This window comes from Protomyctophum bolini, assembly GCF_963924005.1.
Source record: "Protomyctophum bolini genome assembly, chromosome: 20".
Classification (NCBI taxonomy): Eukaryota; Metazoa; Chordata; class Actinopteri; order Myctophiformes; family Myctophidae; genus Protomyctophum; species Protomyctophum bolini.
The window spans coordinates 17,190,843-17,207,941 of record NC_137881.1 but is presented as its reverse complement, the minus strand read 5'-3'; the positions used below and the strand labels follow the sequence as shown (position 1 = coordinate 17,207,941).

The 17,099-nt window shown below is 43.4% G+C and overlaps 1 protein-coding gene across 9 annotated transcripts in view; it reads left to right on the top strand.

Moving 5' to 3' along the window:
* The window catches only part of sorcs2 (sortilin-related VPS10 domain containing receptor 2), a gene marked incomplete at its 3' end in the record, with an annotated part of 211,857 nt that extends 195,893 nt beyond the window's left edge, over window positions 1-15,964 (top strand). Inside the window, exons 15-28 of one of the 9 annotated variants that reach the window (XM_080792101.1) lie at window positions 3,113-3,233; window positions 3,672-3,805; window positions 5,332-5,460; window positions 5,733-5,904; window positions 7,357-7,543; window positions 7,777-7,910; window positions 8,235-8,358; window positions 8,791-8,903; window positions 9,924-10,046; window positions 10,577-10,676; window positions 11,870-11,917; window positions 13,317-13,419; window positions 14,924-15,078; window positions 15,656-15,964. In XM_080792101.1, coding sequence (XP_080648227.1) covers window positions 3,113-3,233; window positions 3,672-3,805; window positions 5,332-5,460; window positions 5,733-5,904; window positions 7,357-7,543; window positions 7,777-7,910; window positions 8,235-8,358; window positions 8,791-8,903; window positions 9,924-10,046; window positions 10,577-10,676; window positions 11,870-11,917; window positions 13,317-13,419; window positions 14,924-15,078; window positions 15,656-15,720 — 1,708 coding nt within the window. Of the gene's footprint in view, window positions 1-3,112; window positions 3,234-3,671; window positions 3,806-5,331; window positions 5,461-5,732; window positions 5,905-7,356; window positions 7,544-7,776; window positions 7,911-8,234; window positions 8,359-8,790; window positions 8,904-9,923; window positions 10,047-10,576; window positions 10,677-11,869; window positions 11,918-13,316; window positions 13,420-14,878; window positions 15,147-15,655 lie in introns of those variants that run through there. The other 8 variants (XM_080792099.1, XM_080792098.1, XM_080792097.1 and 5 more) reach the window with 8 other exon arrangements.
* Between the last annotated feature and the right edge of the window lie 1,135 nt (window positions 15,965-17,099).

Here is a 17,099-nt window from a genome sequence, read left to right as displayed (position 1 = left end):
GCACGTGCTCACACACGCGCAAAATATATGTGTCTGGCTCCCGCAAGATAGCAGCCTGGAGTGACGTATAGAGCAGTAGAGTGTGGCTGATGTCTGAAAGATAAGCCTGGGCTCTATTTCCTAGCCAAGGAGGTTCGATTTTCTTCTTCAGACCACCGCCGGCCTCATAATGAAGGAGCTTGGCAGCAAGGACATGGGGCCCTGCATGGGGCCCTGCATGTGGCCCTGCATGTGGCCCTGCATGGGGCCCTGCATGTGGCCCTGCATGGGGCCCTGCATGGGGCCCTGCATGTGGCCCTGCATGTGGCCCTGCATGTGGCTGACTGACATGGCCCCCCCATGTCAGTCACTCTCATACTAATGGCCTGTGGTGGAAAAAGTACTCAAATGTTTTACTTAAAGGACCACTTCACAACTTTTCAACCTATCTTCATATAATAGGTCCTCACTAATAATCATGTTAAAATGGCAAGATTCTTTTCTACTCAGTCTGTGTCTCATAGGAGGGCTATGGGCAGTTTAGAAACCGTCCTCCAGTGACATCATCATTAGGCAGATTATTTTTTACTAAAAAAAATTGATTTTCATTATCGTGAGAATGATTTTCGCATTGCAACTTTTCAGGACTAGAAAGCCTGCAGTTTCTATTAGCTTGCATTCCCCATCGATGATGTCACTGGAAGACGGTTTCTGAACTGCACACAGCCCTCCTACTGTATGAGACACAGACCGAGTAGAAATAAATTGCGCCATTTTTTTTATGATTATTAGTGAGGATAGGTTAGATGAAGATAGGTTGAAAAGTGGTGAAGTGGTCCTTTAAGTAAAAGTATATATACTGCAATGTAGTTGTACTCTGTTACAAGTAGAAGTCCCGTATTCAAAATGTACTCAGGTAAAAGTACAAAAGTATCGGCATCAAAATGTACTTAAGTGCTAAAAGTAAAAGTACTCATATTGCTGAATGTCCCATTTCGCAAGTTCATAATGTGTACAAAATCTTTTGAAAATAGCCGATCCAAGAGCTCACAATTGTGAGCTAATACACGAATAAAACATTTTATTTTGTATATGTTACAGTATATGCCATTAAAAAAGCCTCCTAGGTTAATAACTTGATTGTAGATTAGAATAGATCAATATGTGTTGCATCTGCGGTCCCAAGGACATGTCTAACATGATAAATATGACCTAAGATCAAATACTAGCTACCATACATCTATAGGCCCCTCTTTCATCGATGCATAGTTCTTCGTGTTTTGTCTCAAAGTTAAACCACTCTAAATTAGCTTTGTAAATAAGCCTGTGTAGAGCATAATGATTTTTGTTTTTAAATTAAATAGTGTAAATAATTGCACATGCACGATTAATGATACTGAAACATACAGTTTATAATTACTAAACTACTCCTCATTTGGCTGGGAAAGCCCCGGAACAACGATCTGGCCTAAAGTATTTACAGTGCTTTTGAATGTGGGGGAGCAGAACTATCTCTCCAGCTCTTTAATAAACTGAAAACGCATTTTCAGGTAGGTGACAACATTTCAGCCCGAAAGAGTAGCTATTTATGAACTTTTTTTAAGTGTTCCAGTTCCAATTCTGTCTGCTCATTTATTTGTGTTCGTCGCTTACAATTCCACCATCTGTGTCCTGACTGCGTTCTCTAGTCTATCCTGATTGGATGACGTTGGGTATCCCACTTTCCGTTTCTGAAAATGGTGGAGAGACATGGAGACTCCTGTTACTGAACAAACACAATATTTTGCAATGAGTATTATCACAATATAGAGCTTTTTTTTTAACACTTATTACCAAAGAAAATCACTAGTCTACTTTAAATCTAGAGACATAAAAGACACACAAAAGAAAAAGACCTTGTGACCGTTCAGTCACCATGACTCACCCTCTGCTCGTTAGCGTTGGCGAGATATCATACTGGAGATCACATCACAGGAGAACTGGAGTGACATCAAGGGAGGAGGGATCCATCGTTCTCTTTAATGACATCAGTGGAGACGTTGTCGCTGGCCCTGTGCCTCGTATCCCCAACGATGTGACAGATGGCGGGGCTGACAGAACGGCATATGCCAGCCGAGACGATGACATGTTGCACATCAGTCTGTTATTTAACACGCTCCCTCCCCTCTCTCACACAGATGGGTAAAAGTAAATACCGTAATGCTCGTTCATTTGCCAATTGGAGGCATGTGTGATAATGTGACCATTATCAGTTCACACGGTAAAACAGCGCCATCATGGCCTGGGCCTGGGCCTGCAGTGTGCCTTTACTGTATGTCATCCCCCTCATCTCTCTCCCCATTTCCTTTACTGTATGTCATCCCCCTCATCTCTCTCCCCATTTATACTTTACTGTATGTCATCCCCCTCATCTCTCTCCCCATTTCCTGTCAGCCTACTGTCTGTCCCTCCATTAAAAATAAATAAAAATAAAATAAAAAATTCTTATTTTTTTATCCAACGATTTTGTAACCCATTTTTTCCACTCAATTCAATTCAATTCAAAGGGCTTTATTGGCATGAGAAAACATACCTTTACATTGCCAAAGCAGAAAGAACAATACAGCAATACAATCAAAACAGAAATGATGTACATTTGAAGGTCAGAATCTTCAATAGATCAAATTCTATGTACCAAGGTCACTCAATGCAGGTATAGTGCAGGAATATACACAATGATTAGTCTTTAGGGTGGTTGTGTTCCATTTGATATCCTTCTCCTATCACAGCAACTCACAAATCTTGCTGCCACCACTCAGTGTCAATTGTGTCAATTATGTAATCCTGGGCTCTACACTCCGCTTTTTCTCACATGAGTTTCCCCCGATTCAACCGATTGGACGTATAGTGCGTGGAAGGAACACGTCATTCCAGCCAGTTCCTTTCCCTTTGAATGATACTCGATAACCGCATACGGGTTGTATGTTAGGTACACGTTATAATGAATTTACACACCCCGCCAGGATGCTAAATCTATTCAGAGGTGGTGGTCAATAACATGGTTAATCGTGTATGTCACCATTTGAATATGACTATATGTTGTACCATTACTAAATGTAATTTCCTGTGTATGTGCGTGTGTGCGTGCGTGCAGTGTGTTTGGACACATCAGCTACAGGTCAGACTGGGAGCTGGTCAAGGTAGACTTCAGACAGTCTTTCCCTCGTCAGTGTAACGAAGACGATTATGACCTTTGGAATCTCACTGATTTGCAGGTAACACACCAACATTCAACCCCACCCCACTGTGTAGCAATACAGTCCATATATATACACATAGTAAAGATTGTAGCCTACTCAATCCTGCAATGAAACATACCCAGTTATTTTACCCATACAATATTTACTATATGCAAGTGATTTTGGACTCTTACTAGTTACTTTTGCCCAATACAAAAATACAATGGAGGGTGAGGTGAGTGGAAAAGCCCTGGATATGCCACCCTGCCTGGTGAAAATCTGTGCAGAAGAGCACCCATTTGTGTGTGTGCGAGCACACGCGCACACACACGCACGCACACGCACACGCACACACACGCGCACACATGCATGCACGCACACACGCACGCACGCACAGTGCATCCCATGGATGGCAGTCAAGTAGCACACTATGCAACGTGTTGACCCTTCTCTTCCCCGATTGGCCACCTTCAGGGAGAGAAGTGCATCATGGGCCAAGAGAGGAGTTTTCGGAAGAGGAAGGACGCAGCTTTCTGCATCAACGGGAAGAGCTACACGTCTGCCCTCGCTGCCATGCCCTGTGTGTGCACAGAGAAAGACTTCAACTGGTGAGCAACCACACATTCTGTGTGTGTGTGTGCGTGTGTGTGTGTGTGTGTGTGTGTGTGTGTGTGTGTGTGTGTGTGTGTGTGTGTGTGTGTGTGTGTGTGCGTGTGCGTGTGCGTGTGCGTGTGCGTGTGCGTGTGTGTGTGTGTGTGTGTGTGTGTGTGTGTGTGTGTGTGTGCGTGCGTGTGTCGACCCAAAATGTCTAGGGATAAATGGGTAAACGGGACAGGAAACCTCACTCAAAGTTTTTTTTTGTGATTAGTATTTTATTGGATTTTCTTTCTCAGACAACACCAACACCCACAATACCAGTCAACAGCAACAACAATACAGAGCAAACAAAATAAAATAAAAAAGGTTTTGACACAAATCAACAGTCACATTAGGAAAAAAAGAAACACAACACGGAGGGAAGGAAGGGGAGGGAGGCTGTGCTCTTCTGGATAAAGACATATGTGAGCAGGCAAAGATCTACTGTAGGGGGGGGGGCAGTAGTCTGTCATTACGTAGTGCTATCGTACAGAAGGAATCTGTCCCACTTCTGGTGGAACTGATCTATCCTATTTTTCATAGAGAATGATACCCTTTCATATGATGCTGTACTGTTTAGTAAGTTGTGCCATTCTGTGATTGATGGTACGTGGGTTGATTTCCATAATTGGACTAGCAGCCTCCTGCACCGCATTATGGCTGTTTGGATCCATTCCACGTATGTGAGAGGAGTTATATCTTTAAGAATAGAAGGATCTCCTTGAAAAAGACTTTACTTGTACTTTACTTTACTTGTACCATACAAATGGCTCAATCACATTGATGGAAGTTAATCGACTTTCGAGGATCAATAGTAGACAATATTATAAATAGGATAAATAGTTGAGTGGAACAGTGCAACCTTACTGTACGTACTTATGGTTTCCCATGAAATGGAGAGACAAAACAGTACACTTAACCTAACTAAACCTAACAACAGACAACATGGAAATCTACAACTTAACCTGACGTTCCTTCCCGACGGGAAACTAACGAAAGGAAAAGTAACGTTTAGGTTGGAGGTTGGTGTGGGGGACGGGGAGAAGATGGGTGTTGGAGGAGCGGAGGCTTCAGAGATATGGACATTCCTCATCTGGACTTGAGAGAACAGAGATAATAAACACAGCAGCAATACCAACGCTGCTGGCAGTCCTGATATACACACTTAGCTCCATAACTGTGAGGAGCGAACTAATGGCTAGCGCATGGACCAGGCATTCCAACATAAACATTCTAAGTACCAACCATTACTTTGTTGGTACGTCATTAAGTCCAGCCAGTCATCATGACTCATTGGTGTGTGTGTGTGTGTGTGTGTGTGTGTGTGTGTGTGTGTGTGTGTGTGTGTGTGTGTGTGTGTGTGTGTGTGTGTGTGTGTGTGTGTGTGTGTGTGTGTGTGTGTGTGTGTGTGTGTGTGTGTGTGTGTGTGTGTGTGTGTGTGTGTGTGTGTGTGTGTGTGTGTGTGTGTGTGTGTGTGTGTGTGTGTGTGTGTGCATAGTGACTACGGTTTTGAGCAGACCCAGATCTTAACCATGGAGGGAAACCGCTGCTTTGCTGACTTCTGGTACGAGCCGGACTCCCCGCCTGAACACTGCCACCTGGGACGCAACTATGAGTCCAGTACTGGGTGAGCATGCAGCTTCATGCTGGATCAATAGAAGATGTCCTGAGAATAGTGATGGGAGATTAATCGGCATTGTCAATACATTTAGTCTTAGTTTTAGGCATAATAGCTCCGTTTTCATTTAGTTTCCATTTAGTTTCCGTCAGTGAAAAAAGGTAGTCGACGAACATGTTTAGTCATTTCCGTCTTATTTTTATTCGACAAAAACAACACATGTATCTAATGTGTTTGTGTGTGTGTGTGTGTGTGTGTGGCCCCTACCGTTTTCCTTCCAGCTACAGGAAGGTGGTATCCAATGTGTGTGACGGGGGCGTCGACAAGCAGCGGAGCAGCAAGCAGCACGCCTGCCCTCTGCTGCCCCCTAAAGGCCTACAGCTGCGCGTCAAGGAACGGACGCTGGCCTTGGCGCCAGGCGATGACGTCACGTTTAGTGTCCACCAGGAACAGGTATAGAGACACTTTACTTGACATGAAGGTTTGAGGAGGAGGAGAATGGAAGTGTGTGTGTGTGTGTGTGTGTGTGTGTGTGTGTGTGTGTGTGTGTGTGTGTGTGTGTGTGTGTGTGTGTGTGTGTGTGTGTGTGTGTGTGTGTGTGTGTGTGTGTGTGTGTGTGTGTGTGTGTGTGTGTGTGTGTGTGTGTGTGTGTGTGTGTGTGTGTGTGTGTGTGTGTGTGTGTGTGTGTGTGTGTGTGTGTGTGTGTGTGTGTGTGTGTGTGTGTGTGTGTGTGTGTGTGTGCGTGGGTCAGGGTTACCAGACTGATACATTGATATGAATACACACAAGATATTTTTTATAATCACGTTATTAAACAGCACAAGCAACACAGCCGCGGCAATAAACGATGAATGCCTATAACACCTGTGAGTGTTGCCTTGTCGTGTGAGGAATATCAATTAGGATCTGAACTGACAGGAGATTGAAAAGGACTGTCTGTACATGAGGAGGAGATGAGAAGATGTTTAAACTGGAGCTACTTCACCACTTTTCAACTTATCTTCATATAATTGATCATGATTAAAAAAATATCTACTCATTCTGTCTCATAGGAGGACTGTGGGCAGTTCAGAAACCCGTCCACCAGTGACATAATCGATGGGGAATCCAAGCTAATAGAAACTGCAGGCTTTCTATTCCTGAATAATGCGATAATGGAAGCCAAATAGGCCTATATCTTTTTTAATCTTTAAAAAGAGGGTCTGCTGGCTAATTAGTGTCAATTCGGGGGTCCTTGGCATGACAAAGTTTGGGAACCGTAGGCTCTTTGAGGCAGACGGTGTGGATCTTGTGCCACAGACATTCATATGGTTCTGGGATGACTTCACAATCACCAGAAGTCGTCAGCTATAGTATTTACCACGAGCTAGTCTTATACAAAAGTATAATACTTTACAAAAAGTTGTGTTTATTGCATATAAGAAACAACAGTAGGCCTATGGTACGATACCTTGTAGAATTTGTAGAGTATGTCTTAAGCCCTAACTAGTAACCACACCCTAAGGGTCACCATGCAACTCCTTGGGTCCAAACGGTTGCAAGGAGTTAACGCTAAAACTGTCTGGACCCTTTGGTGTAGTTGGGGCCATTGAAATCCATGCGTTGAATCACCATAGGGTCAACGTGGGTCAACGTGCAACAAGACACATCACACCGCAGGGACAACGCTAAAACCGTCTTGACCCTTTAATTGGTGTGGTTTATAGGGCCTTAGAATTATGTCAACATTTCTATAGTTTTGAAAGATAAACATGAAACATACGGTATGTGTGGGGTGTTCCAGACGGAAATGCTCATTTCTATTTAATGTAATTATTACATATTGAACTTTAGCTAAAGTGGACATATATACAGTAGCGTTGTTGCTGTTGGTTCTCATGCAGCATGTTTCTGGGCCTTCCCCAGGGTGATACCAGCACTACCAAGTACCAGGTGGACCTCGGAGATGGTGTGCGTGCTATCTACCAGAACCTGACCATGACAGACGAGCCCATCCAGCACCGCTACGAGAACCCAGGAGTCTACAAGGTCACTGTGAAGGCCGAGAACATGGCGGGGCATGATGAGGCCATTTTGTACCTCCAGGTCACAGGTCAGTCTCTCGCCAATCCCTGCGGCCTTTAGTCAGGGGATATTATCAGTATATATATTATTATCAGTTCCTTTCCCCTGATGGAGGGGAAAGGAACTGGTCGGAATGACGTGTTCCTTCCACGCGCTACGTTTAAAAAATGGGTTGCAAAATTGTGGGAATAAAAATGAATTAAAAATGACTGCTTTATATCAATCCATGATGAAAGCTTCTTTAACTTTCCTTTCATAAAGCCCCTCTACAAGAAGTGCATCTTGAAGTGGTTCCCATCACTGGGAGGAACCAGGAAGTGAACCTGACAGCCATAGTTCTTCCCACCGAGGCAAACCTGACTATCTTCTACTGGTGGATAGGCGACAGCTTGCAGGTAAAGTTTACAATGCATTTCATTTTCTTATTCCGGGTCCGTTCACACTTAAGAGACAGCCATGTCTCTTTGTGTGTCTTATGTGTGCTGCAATGGTGCCCATGCTACATGGAACAAGGTTGTCTCGTCAAACCACATGACTCCCATTGAAAATGAATTGCGAGCCGTGCGACACACAGAAGAGACAGGAGACACCGAGGAGACAGCTGTCTCTTAGGTGTGAACGGCCCCTAAGAGCCACAGAGCTGGTGCTATTTATTAATTGTTTTAAAGGCTGAACTGAAGTGCATAAGGAACCTTACAGTGTTCGTTCCCCGCCTGCAGCCCCAGCTGTCGTTGGAGAACAGCATCCTGACCAGATTCCCAGAGACCGGCCAGGTGTCTGTCACCGTTCAAGCGTCCAACAGACGCTCCATGGTCCAGGACACCAAGACCGTCCGTGTCTTCAGTAAGACAGCAGATTACTTCATCATAGTTATCTTTTTTATTTTTTTACTTGCTGAAATTAGCCGATCTACAAGCTGCGTTGTGAGCTTGTAGATCAGCTATTTCAGCAAGTGTAAAATCTGTCATTACGACGGCATCAAGGTCCGCCAAAACACATTTTAGTCGACTAAATCAACTGTAGATTTAAGTCGACTAAAATCGCATGACACTTAGTCACTTAGTAACACCAAAACATTCCAGGTGACTAAAATATGACTAAAACTAAATGAAGTTTCAGTCCAAAGACTATGACTAAACTAGAATAGAAATTTGCTGCCAAAAACAACACTGCTACTGGCCAATCACAGTGCATCCTTGCACAACCCGGGTGGGTTTTTCGGAGCCCGCCGCTATAACTCTGTTGCTGTCATGTTGTTGTTGTTCAATCCTTCAGATAACTTCCAGGTCATACCGCTGAGCTTCAGCACCAACCTGGACCGTTTCAACCCCAACATCCCAGAGTGGAGAGAGGACATAGGCCACGTGGTCACCAGGATACTGACCAAGGTACACACTGGTGGAAAGCACTTGGTTTTCAACCTTTTTTCATATCAAGGCCCATTATTTATTGGGCCATTTGAGCCACGGAACCACCGTTTGATGAGATTTAGCCTCTCAGAACCACCGTTTGATGAGATTTAGCCTCTCAGACCCAAGAATATGTTGTTGTTGTTGGATATGATATTGGACTTAATTAATGCAGATACCAAAAAATCAATTTTATACTGCAATCATGTATTCTGGATATTCTATATTTCTTGTACAATGTTTCATTGTGTTTTACAGGCTTCGTATAAGCCCCTTGGGCTTTTTGCCTCAACCTAGCACTTATACTATAATATAAGTACGGTAGTATTAGTATAGTATAGTATTTAGTATTAGTATATACTAAATACTAAAATGCTAAAAGTTTAAGCCCTGGACGAAGCCAACTCTGCTCCTGACAAATCATGACAATTTTGGGGGGCGAACAAATAATTAGTAAGAAGGCAATGCAAATAATTAGTAAGAAGGCAATGCGATACAAATAATTAGTAAGAAGGCAATGCAATACAAATAATTAGTAAGAAGGCAATGCAAATAATTAGTAAGAAGGCAATGCAATACAAATAATTAGTAAGAAGGCAATGCAAAGTGGCATTGTACAACACTTTTTTGTACAACACTTTTTTTTCTTTCAAATTATTTGTTCGGGCCTCCAAAAAATAGTTTATTGTCATGATGTGTCAGGAGCCGAGTTGGCTCTGTCCGAGGCTTTAAAGGTCTTATCTTTAAATAAATACTTTCTGAAACGTCTATGGGAAAAGTGAAATTCTCTTCCGGGCCGCTCGTCGTTCTGAAAGGGGGCGGGTCGGCGACGCTAGTCTATACGGTGGTGTACGCACTTGACCTTTGAACCCCAGATCACAGGTATTCCTCGGGAGTCCCTGGTTAACTATGGTGACCTTTGACCTTTGAACCCCAGATCACAGGTATTCCTCTGGAGTCCCTGGTTAACTATGGTGACCTTTGACCTTTGAACCCCAGATCACAGGCATTCCTCAGGAGTCCCTGGTTACCACGGTGAAGCCGGGTCTGCCCACCATGGCCGAGCTGTACCTTCTCCCACTGGAGACCATGCCAGACAAGAGGAGTGTGCATGTGGACAAGGTAGACACGCACATGCACACGCACACGCACACACACACACACACACACACACACACACACACACACACACACACGCACGCACGCACGCACGCGCGCGCACACACACACCGTGTGCGCATGTCCGTCTCCCGTAGGAGTGCAACAGGTAATCAAATCGAATTGACTTTAATGAAATAATTTAGAGGAGAAAAGAAAACTGTTTAGAAAATACCCAAAATAAAATGGCCAATCTAGCTCACAACACGTCGCGTCGTAACGCAACGCGCTGTGAGGTTGCAGATTGCCTATTTTGCACAGCACTTAAAATGTTCGCTAGTCTGAAATATATATTCAAAGATTTGCAGCCCCCTTTTCACGACTTTTCAAAAATAGCAGACCTACAAGCTTGTAGCGTGCCACTCGGTGAGATCTGCTTTCAATAGCTAAAGTAGAACAGAATGCTTAAAACACAAAAATGGGTTAATGGATTAATGGCACGGTTTATGTAGACCGTGGTCAGGTTTGTTGACATTGTGGTTGTCCTCTCCTAGCGCGTGGCAGCCATCACACAGGCCATCAGCGAGAACAACGTCAGCTTCGTGGTCCGAGGAGGTGTTCAGGTACTGGTGATGTTGGCGGACCCCAGTGCAGGTAAAAACAACACGATAGCACCTGATCCAAACAGGCATAGAGGTATGGACCATATGCAGACCGTGGCCAGCTTACCGTATAAGTTAATAGCAAGGTGCTAACAAGGTGCAACTTCCCAATGGCAGCCCATTCATCCAAACAGAAATGTCCTATCTGATTGTATTACACAACGACGAACTCACCAATATTGCAGCTGTACGAAAAGTTTGAATTATTCTCTTTCTATCCTCAAAGTGTTTGTTTCATAAAAATCCACTGTAGACATGTTGTGAGCTACTTTGTGTCCTTGGAGGTGATTCTTTTTCTAAGTGTTACAGTTTTGGAAGTGCTCGTTATATATCACTCAACTGTCCTGTGTACCACATGTTTTGAATTTGCACATAATTGCAAGAGGCAGCAGGACGTTGCTTTACTGAAAACGAGTGCTTCCAAACTCTGATGGCAAGATGGCCGCGGTCTGCAAATGGTCAATAGCCAGGTTTCCAGCCTGACTCGCTGGCGTTCCGTCATGTTTTGTCACTTCGCCACTCAGTCTGGCCAGTCTCCCGCTTGACTCGTATTTCATAACGTCACCTGTTACGTAGTCACGTTGTTGCTGATACGTCATCAGCCGGCGCCATTCTGTCTATATGCTTTTATTAATGTTGAAAAAAGATTGTGCCAGTTTGGGACTATAGGGAGTAAAACCTACGGGGAAAAGTAAACACTAATTTGATTCAGTAGTCCACTACAGTATGTCAGATTCAGTAGTACAAAAAAGCTGACGGCTGTGTGGGGTGCAGTTTAGTGAACGGTACGTGCGTTGCTGCTAGTGCGCATTGATACGGTATTAAAGTGGTGTTTTTGTCCCAACTCACACCACCACAGACCCATCAGAAAAGCCTTGAGTCGGTTTCTCAGTTGTATAATGTCCCACACCTACGGGAGACTTTCCAGACTGAGTAGTGCAGGGGTTCTCAACCCGTGGGACGTGACCCCTCGGGGGTTCGCCAAATTGTTTTGGGGGATCCTCAAATTATTTTTAAAAAAAAATGTTTCAGCATGCTAACACTAGGGGCAGCAAAGGCGTTTTAAGGAAGAGTAGACAATTATTTATTTATATCTATTTACTGTTTTGAGGTTTCATGGATAATGGCACGTTATTGATCTGTTTGAATGGATAATGGTTATACGTTATTGGTTTATTTTCCAAGGCCTAGGTCTAGTTGCTAATGACACAGCAGCAAGAACTACGGAGACCGGTGCGTTCCTTAACCGTTCAAACTATATGACTTGCTGTACTGACACTTTACTTCAATCCTGAAGCATAACTCTTCGTCTCGATTTCTTTTCCTTTCCCGATTCCTAATAAAAATCTTATTTTAGCAACATCTGTTTTCATACTTTTCTACCACTATAATTCACTCACCTTTTGTTGTCCTTCAATGAGATGGAAATGTGGGTGCTTTTGAACTGGTTTACCTTGATTGGGTGTTATTCTGCTGTGTTTCCCTCTGTCATTTTGCCGGTGGATCTTTCCCTTCTTTTTGTGTTTTGTGGTTTTGCTTTTTAGAACCGATGCAGAGTGCAGTGATTGTAATGTAGACATCTGCGATGCTGGGCCGTACTCGATGTGTAGACTAGGTGTCACAGAAAGCACATGCCACATAAGGGACCAAATATGTAAAACGAATGAAATCTGAGCACGCACAAAACGGTAAACATGCATACACGGTAGTTTGGTCAGATTTATAAAACACAACGTAAGTTACGTATGTCTGTTCCTATACGTATTTTTCATGATGAACCTCAATGAAATTGTATACCCATGGCATGAGCACAATCCCCTCCCTCTGACTCCCACAATTAACTAAATGATTAATGCAAATTTATGCAGCAATGGTGCATATAAAACTGACACCAGTGTGATCGAAAGTTAACACAATGAGAGCTGTGGTAATAATAAAGCATATAGTATAGTTAAAAAAACTGCAGTATTAGAGCACTATAATATTGTGGCCAGATTTGACTGAGAGCCTGCCATCGCACAACCTCCAGCTTTTCACCAGAGGAGAAAAACCTTTCCTTTTTTTAAATGAGATTATAGCACAGGCAGACTCTTCACATACTAGAGCATGTCTGAAATAAGTGTCAGAGCTGAAATCGATATGTAAATATGAAATAAATGCTTAAACATGTAGCTGAACAACACAGAAGTGAACCAATGGCAGTCCCTCAGTCAAATTTAGTCACTAATTCTCAAATAAACTTATTAGAGAAATAGTGCTCTAATTCTGCTGGTTAGCAAGAAGCAAGCCATTACACACAGCTCCAGTCTAGGCTGTATATATAACGTATATAGAACGAAAATGCTTTTGTGATAAACACTAGCATTTTTTTTAAACATGGATCTTAGTAAGTTAACACAATGTAATAAAATAAAAGATTCTCACTTTTACATTGTCTTTAATTTCTTGTCTCACACTAATTGGACTCAAACGACTGCATACAGTACGCATTTTGTGTGTATGCATATTTCATATATTTGGCCGTGCGTGTGCGCGTGTGTGTGTGTGTGTGTGTGTGTGTGTGTGTGCCTGTGGACACCTACGTACAGATATTGTTTATCCATTCTTACTGGAGTCTGTGCCCTCTCTGCAGGCTCCCAGGGAGGTGCCGGAGGGCCTGGTGTCTGGGCTCTTGCCATCGTATTCATAATCGGCCTCATTGCAACTGGATCCTTCATTCTCTACAAATTCAAAAGGTGGGCGTGTGTGTGTGTGTGTGTGTGTGTGTGTGTGTGTGTGTGTGTGTGTGTGTGTGTGTGTGTGTGTGTGTGCACCTCCATTCTTCTTATGAATCAGATAGTGTTGAAAGCAAATACATGTCTTACACAGAAACAACAATCACAATCAACAATCTTTTTGGGGTCCTTGACATGAACGCAGAACGGCAGAAAAACGCTGCAGTGTGCAGACACCTTTAGGATTTAGAAGACAAAAATAGTCAAATCTGGTCTCAGGTCTCAATGGTTTAAAGGAGCAAACTTTGGTATAGAGAGATTATGTGACTCCCAGCGAAGACTAGCTAATTGCACACATGCACAGTATATAGAGAGAAACAAATGAACAGTTCTACTGCGTAACCCGCGTTCCTCGCTATTTAATCCATGTGTCGGTGCTGCGTAATATGCTAAACCCGCTATTTGTTTAATGTGTTTAATTCGCCATTTTTTTAATAATTAAAAAGAGTGGATTTGTCGCGGACCTGGTGACGAGGCCACCGCGTTATGATGACGAAACCGGATATCTAGCCATGCTCTGGGCTGATGAGTTAAATGCAAGTGAACGGGGGGGGGGGGGGGTTGTTTGGACTACAACATGCTGGGCAGGGTGGTTTTGTTTCGCATCGTAATGGCGGCATGTTTTCGTGAATCAAAGCTGCAAGTCCTAGGCATTCAAATGCAATGGATTATTATATTTGCATACCGGTATATAAATAAATACTTTTGTATGTGAACGGAGGCTATGATATTATAATATTATTTAAAAAGAATATGTATTTATTCATAAAAAGAAAACTCAATAAATAACATTTCGGGGGGAAATAAATGTAGGTTACATTAAAGTGACATTTTCTAATTTTATGTTAAGAATATTACTACCCAATGCATGAGCAGAATGTGTAATATCATCTGTAAGAACATAATGTGTAACTTGCATGCTAACTATGAATGAATCAAAGCATACTTGCGATAATTATGTAACGTGCATGGTAATAATAAATTAGCCTCTTACAGTATATATCCTATATTTGTGTAGCCTATATAGTATACGGTGTAGCCTATGTCTTAATTAATCAATGAAACCTTTATTCGTCTATAGTACTTCATTGTGTAATCCATTGTCTCGTCACCTAAACGCCCGACAGCACTTCCCTGCATCCCAACCATATACCCAAGTGTATATATAACCAAGTGTATATTCTATATCGTGTAGCCTATATAGCATACGTATAGCCTATGTCTTGCATGGTAATAATTAATTTATCAATCAATTTAAACTTGATAATTGTGTAATTCCTTGTCTCTTGTCACCTAAACACCCAGGCAGCACTTCCCCGCATCCCAACCACCAAAAGCCGCACGAAATGTCACTCAAATATAACATGCGAACATCTGCGTAAAGGCCCATTTTAATCTCACAAAGCAACAATTCCCACAGTCCTTGGCTTAGGACTGAGGATGCCTATCCGCCGCTGTTTTTCAGGAAGCTGCCGGGCGGCGGCCGCAGCGTGTATGCCCAGATGCACAACACGGAGAAGGAGCAGGAGATGACAAGCCCCGTCAGCCACAGCGAGGACACGCAGCACATCATCCAGGGCGAGGAGTTCATCGACGACGACCTGGACTCGCAGACGCTAGGTAACGCAGGAGGTAGCCCCACCTTCCGTTCCCTCATAAGGACTACTACCACTAACCACTGCTACTAAAAACACCCCAGGCTTCACTAACCAACCCTGCTAACACGTGTCAAGGTACTGGAGGAATTTCTGTATTTCAATGCTTTGCTCTTTCTGATATCTGCAATGTAGTCAATCTTAGTAAATAATGGTATGTTTTGGAAATGCTAATTACACGTGTTTATACTGTAGTAAACTTACAATATAATCTTGGAGTTTTGTAAATCTAATCTAAGGCTTTGTAAATTGAATGATTTTGCATGAATTTAGAATTGACAATTATGTGTATTATAATTCCGTTACATTACACAACATTACACATTACTACATTACATTTTGGCTGACTAAATCATTAGTCGACTAAAATCTTGTGATATTTAGTCGACTAAAACTAGGCTAACACTAAAACATTCCAGGTGACTAAAATGTGACTAAAACTAAATGAAAACTATTCAAGAGACTATGACTAAATGACTATGACTATGACAAAATCAACACTGACATCGTATATCTGTTCTTTCTAACCCTTGGTGTCACAGGCAACCATTCGGGCGTGGTGCTGAGCGTCAACTCCAGAGACCTGCACAGCTACCTGACCAGCTGATGGTCGCCACGCTGATGCTAACGAGCTAGCCTAGCCTAGCCCATACTAGCCTGCCATAGGCTAATGAGCAACAGGGAACTCCGACTCTGCCTTCCTCCTCTCCACCCCCATGCCCCAACAACATGCCAGGGAGGAGAGGGGCCACCTTCCCCTCCCTCTCCTCTCTCCTCTCTTCTCCTCCACTAGAAACTCTTTTCCAACCACTAGAACTCTTCTAGCTAAAGGAACTGGGGAATCCCTGCGGCACAGGATCAGGGGGGGGGGGGGGTGGGGGGGACTGTCGTAGCACATGAAGGACACTGGGGCTGCTGTACCGAGCGCTGGAGACTTGGACCACAGCAGCTTAGGAGAGTTTAAGAGGTCGTCGGCTGGGGGTGGTGGGGGGGCGGGGTCGTGGTAGCCTGGGGGGGGGGGGGGATTGGTCTGGCACTCCTCAGTTTCTGAATTACATTTCACTCACCCCCAAAGTTGTGGGCAACCAATCAAGAGCCCACTATTCAAAGTGAGACTTTATTTTTTTTGCTGTGATGTTGGAATCTGTTTGTGAACCGACCCCCTTGGAAATAAATCTATCACACCGAAGTTCCAGACTAATATCTAACGCAGTGATGTTAGTCTGGCCATGCCAGGCTGGTCTCGCTGGCTCTCACCGGGCTGTGCAGGCTTTACCAGCTTGCCGTGGTTTGGTTGGTGACTGTAGCGCTGGAACAGCAGGCTGATGTGGTGACCGCCGTGCTTCTGGTACCTTCTAGTACCAGGCAGGCACTTTATAGCTGGAGGCTGCATGGAGTAGCCCTGGACTGGGATATAGGTATGATGGCGAGAGGCAGCCCAAGGGAGAGGTTTTGTAGTTTTTTTGGCACTGCGAGGACCTTTGGCAGCTAGGTACCCTGTGGGGTCATGGGCCAGAGCTGGCTCAGGATAAACAGGAATGACTGACCCGTGGCCTCGAGCTCCCGGGAACCAATGCTGCTGCTGGGCAGAGATCATCTCCAGGGTCCATATTTATCAAACGTTTGCATATGAAATTGATGCATGAAGACAAGTACACCTGGTTTTATTTTGTCAGCTCCCACAATGAACCCATTAGCAGTGGTGTAAAGTAACTATTTACATTTACTTAAGTACCGTGCTTAAGTAAAACTTTACTTGAGTATTTCCAATTTCCAGTACTTTTACTTCTACTCCACTACATCTCAGAGGCAAATATTGTACATTAAAAACACATTTTTCACACTTTCCGACCACATCCGTGGTCATCATTTTCATTTTGTGTATTTTTATATAAAAAGTCCATAAAATTGAATTTTAATTACTTCCTGAAAACGAAAACGCACTGCGTGATGACGTATCGAGGCCCACATTGATAAAAGCCAATA